Raw genomic sequence first — 4,871 nt, forward strand, 5'->3', positions numbered from 1 at the left:
CCCAAGGTATTCAAAAGGAAGTGAGTCCAATTGTCACTTGTTGTCCTTGTTTAATTAATGTGTTTTAATTCAAAAGATCAAAGATATTGAAGAGGTGTACTCCTCTTGTCATTTGATCTCTTGATTTGATTAAGAAATATTCTTAAAAAACAAACTTTTAATTTATGTGTTTTAATTCAAAAGATCAAGGTATTCAAGAGGTGTTCACCAATTGTCACTCAATCTTTCAGTATGGTTAAGAAAAGAGATTTTTGCATTAACAACTTGACGTTGGATCAAGCGTTAGAATTTATTTGAAAGTTCATTTTCATTTTAATTAAAGAAAATATTTTTGGGTTTTTTTATGATTTATGAAAAGAAAATTGAAATTAAAATGAAAATCATTAAAAGAGAATAAATAAAAAGAGACTAAAAGGGAGGTATTAAATTGATCTTAGGACTGCAAAAAGAAAAGAGCTAAGCCCATATAAATAAGGGCCCAAAAACTAAGTCAAGAAAACCCTAATTTTAAAAAGGATTATTATTTTTATTTTAAAGAAAAAAAAGATAAAAAGAAAGAAAAAAGAGGAGATAAATATGGTGTGCTGAACGCATCACCCTTTCAAACTTGTTTTTTATTTAAAATTGGATTTAATAAAAATAAAATTAAAAAAAAAAGCATGCCAAGTCAAAGTTATTAAAAAAAAAAGAAATAAATGAAAAATATGTAAGGGAAAATACATGAGATCATCGATTTTTTTACCTCCATGCCACTAATATGAAATGATAATACCATAATGCCACAATGTGAAAATAAATTACCAATGTGCCACACTTTCAGTTCACGTCCGGCCAGGCCTTGGACGGACTGGAAGTAAAAAAATTTCACATGTTTGGGTCCGCCCAGGGGTGGGCCGGACGCAAACTAGGCCCTTTTTTTTTTAATTGATTTAAATGATTATTAAAAGCTATAATTGATTTTTTATTTTAAATAAAGATTAAAAAACCATAAAATTAAATAAAAAACATTAAAATAATTAAAAAAAATTATTTGCCAATATTTATAAAAAACATTAAAATATAATAAATAACATTAAATATGAATAAAAAAATTGTATTTCCAATATTTATTTTATTCAATACATAAACAAATACAAGGAAAAAATGCCTATTTTTTTTTGGGCTTTGGTTGGACCATATGACCCCCAGTGAGACATTTTTTGGGTATCTTTGTTCTCTTACCCTTACCTAACGGTTGCTCAATGTTTGGTGGAGGTTGCCTTTGTGGAGAATCGTCGCTTGAAAGATCATCGTTTTGATGCGACGGACCATCATTCATAAACGTAGCCAGTTGTTCTGGAGTTATTGTCGGTAAATTTGCGAGTACTTGATCATCAGTGATGTCAATGAATGGTTGAGTAGAACCTACAAAGGTTTGTGGCACATTTGATGACATGTCTGGATAGTAGACATTTGTGGTGTCAAAGGTATATTGTGGTTGGGAGAGTGAAAGCGGTTGAGATTGGGAGTATGACTGGTCGAAGTCGGGTTGAGGGATTGGGGTGTTATGTAGTGGTGGTCGAAGTGTTGATTGTTGATATTGTTCTTGGTGATAGTAGTAGTTTGTTTGGGGGGTTGAGGTGTAAGGGGTTGGAATTTGAGATGGTGTGGCAAAAAATGTGTGTTGTTGTGTGGTTTGAGTGTGTTGGTATGTTTGTGGAAAGGAAGAAGTTTGTTGTTGGAATTGTGTTGTTGGTTGGAATTGTGGTGTTGTTTGAAATTGTGGTGGTGGTTGGAATTGTGGTGTTTGTTGGAATTGTGGTGGTGGTTGGAATTGTGGTGTTTGTTGGAATTGTGGTGTTGTTTGGAATTGTGGTGTTGGTTGGAATTGTGGTGTTGGTTGGAATGATTGTGGGATTTCTTGTTCAAAGGCGGTTTGTGGGGTTGATGAAGAGGAGGCATAATGACGAGGGTCAGCCAAATACGTTTCTTTCGACAAATATATTAATGGAATATTTCTTAACCATTGCATATATTCATCGGTGTGGCGTAAAGTAGTACTCACCTCACCTGTCATTATTAAGTTTTTTCTACCCTTCCACTCATTGTTCTCTTGAATGTTCAAATCTCGATAATTACAATCCTTTACATCATTCTTCGTTACCAAGTGATGATCTCCAAGACACCTCGCTGACGAAGAGCCAACACAAAACAACGAACCATTTATACCCAACGAACAAGTGGACGAGTACAGTGAAGATGAAATACAAGAAGTGCAATATGAAGATCTTTTTGGTGATGACAATGACCCTGATATTGTTGAGCCGTCGCAGCCTACAATTGCACGACCGATTAGCATGTACGCCCCACCGGATCACATGCGAAATATCTGTTTAGAAGAGGCACAGTCTGAATCAATATTTGGTTCGCACAAAACAAACTATAGTGATGTTGATTTATATGAGGGAATGGAGTTTGAAGACAAGGAAGAGTGCGTTGCTGTTATACAACATTGGCATATCACCAATAATCTTGATTATTGGGTTTACAAGTCTGATAAGAACAGATATGTCATCAAATGCAAGAATCCAACTTGCCCATTCAAATGTAGAGCATCAGTTCGTAAGAAGAATTCCAAGTGGGCGATAGGTAAGTTGAGTGGACCGCATGTCTGCACAACCACTTCAATGTCGCAAGACCATAGACAACTTACCTCGGATATTGTCTCTCACTGCATCAGAGATTTGGTTAACACCGACCCATCAATTAAGGTAAAGCTCATAATTTCTCATATAACAGGAAAATATGGTTATAATATATCTTACAGGAAAGCGTGGATTGCAAAGGTAAAGGCCACAGAATCTTTGTATGGAAACTGGGAGACATCGTACAATGACCTTCCACAATGTTTATTGGTAATGAAAACACATCTGCCTGGAATGGTAATAGACTTGGAAACATTACCTGCCTTTTCAAACGAAGGCAGCCAGTTGGGTGATAAGATGATATTCCATCGTCTATTTTGGGCTTTTCAACCATGCATCCATGGATTTGCTTATTGCAAGCCAATTGTTCAAGTCGACGGAACATGGTTGTATGGAAGGTACAAAGGGACATTGTTGATGGCTGTTGCACAGGATGGGAATGGTAACATTTTTCCAATTGCTTTCGCTATTGTCGAGGGTGAAACCAAGGATGCTTGGAGTTTTTTCCTTCGCAATCTAAGAAGCCACGTGACACCCCAACCCAATCTATGCCTAATATCAGACAAACATCCATCGATTAAAAGTGCCTATGATGATCCTGCAAATGGATGGCAAAATCCTCCGTCTTCACATGTCTATTGCATTAGGCATATTGCGCAAAATTTTATGCGTGCGATTAGAGACAAGGAACTACGTAAAAAACTCGTCAACATGGGTAATAGTCTAATTGATCTTTGTGAAGTACATTTTTCAAATGATCTTTGTCGGTTTCTTGACTTGTTTATTATTTGTAACAGGATATGCATTGACGGAGTCAACATACAACTACTATAGGACTGAAATTCGTCAGACAAACAGAGATGCTTTGGAGTGGATTGAAAATATACCAAGGGAGAAGTGGGCAAGGGCGTTTGATAGAGGGCAACGATGGGGACACATGACGACTAACCTTGCAGAAGCAATGAACTCTGTGCTAAAGGCAACCAGAAACATGCCAATAGCGTCTTTGTTTTCGGCCACGTATTTTCGGATGGGAGCATTATTTGGTCAACGTGGACATGAATGGACAAAGAGGTTGACATCGGGCCAAACTTTTACAGACAAGTGTATCAAGGGGATGACTGAAGAAGTCAACAAAGCAAGCAGTCATAATGTTTATCAGTTTGACCGGAAAAGGTTCTATTTTATGGTGGCCGAAAGAATGAACCGCAACGACAGTCGACCAACTAGTACTTACGGTGTTGATCTGCGAAAAAGAACATGTGATTGCGGAAAATTTCAAGCGTTCCATTTGCCTTGCTCACATGTAATTGCAGCATGTGAAAGTATACGCCAAGACTACACCATTCACATACCTGACGTGTTCAAGATACAACATGTTTTTAAAGTCTACCAACAAAGCTTCCAGATCCTCCCACATCAAGACAATTGGCCGCAATATAGAGGAGCTACTCTTTGTCATGACGAAAATATGCGTAGGAAAAAAAGAGGTCGTCCAAACAGTACTAGGATTCGAACCGAAATGGACGACATGGAAAAGGAAAAGAGAATGTGTGGGATATGCCGTGAAGTAGGCCATATCCGAAGTAAATGTCCATATGTAGCAGGCCCGTCCAATAGGCCTCGTTAATGTTTGCTTCAACTAGCTTTATGATTGTAATATAATGTCTTTTTAATTGAGTTTGCAACCATCAATGACTAAAACAACATTTCACATTAAACATAACTTAAACAACACTTCACATTACTAAAACAACATTCAATGACATCGAAATAAAGACAACCACAAATAAAACAACCACACAGGAAACAATTAAAATGACCTCACAGGAAACAAATAAAACATATTCTAAGAGATTACAACCATCAACACAATATCATGTGGTCCTAGCATCATCATAAGGACACCAGCGTCATTTTTCACGGCTCTCCAAGAACGAGTTACTACTCCGTTTGGGCCTTTCTCCGTGACCTGCCTTTCAATTTTCCTTATCTTTTCACCCTCGAGAATGTTATCATCTAACCATCCGATCAAGTGCCTCTGCAGATGCTCGAAAGTTTGGGCGTTCCATAGTTTGATCTTCAACGGAGGCTTCGTTGCTGAAAAAAATAATGTTGCATCTCTCCTCATAGGTGGAAACGTTGGAAGGGGTTCAGAAGACATCTCCAATAGTAATACTAAACCTT

At 37.2% G+C, this 4,871-nt stretch overlaps 1 protein-coding gene across 1 annotated transcript; it reads left to right on the forward strand.

The window, feature by feature from the left end:
* Positions 1-1,509: 1,509 nt before the first annotated feature.
* Positions 1,510-4,314, forward strand: LOC131613950 (uncharacterized). The gene is made up of 3 exons (XM_058885591.1): positions 1,510-1,784; positions 2,162-3,399; positions 3,482-4,314. Exons 1-3 carry the CDS (start codon positions 1,510-1,512, stop codon positions 4,312-4,314), a joined length of 2,346 nt encoding a protein of 781 aa, XP_058741574.1.
* The last annotated feature ends 557 nt before the right edge of the window (positions 4,315-4,871 follow it).

The sequence above is a fragment of the Vicia villosa genome, linkage group LG6 (assembly GCF_029867415.1).
Source record: "Vicia villosa cultivar HV-30 ecotype Madison, WI linkage group LG6, Vvil1.0, whole genome shotgun sequence".
In the NCBI taxonomy this organism is placed as follows: Eukaryota; Viridiplantae; Streptophyta; class Magnoliopsida; order Fabales; family Fabaceae; genus Vicia; species Vicia villosa.

Excerpts from the sequence above, each read along its gene's own strand:
- LOC131613950 (XM_058885591.1), top strand. The coding sequence starts at position 1,510 with ATGACTGGTCGAAGTCGGGTTGAGGGATTGGGGTGTTATGTAGTGGTG. Across the intron at positions 1,785-2,161 it reads GTGGTGGTTGGAATTGTGGT|ACACCTCGCTGACGAAGAGC; the intron begins GTTTGTTGGAAT and ends ATGATCTCCAAG. Across the intron at positions 3,400-3,481 it reads TAAAAAACTCGTCAACATGG|GATATGCATTGACGGAGTCA; the intron begins GTAATAGTCTAA and ends TATTTGTAACAG.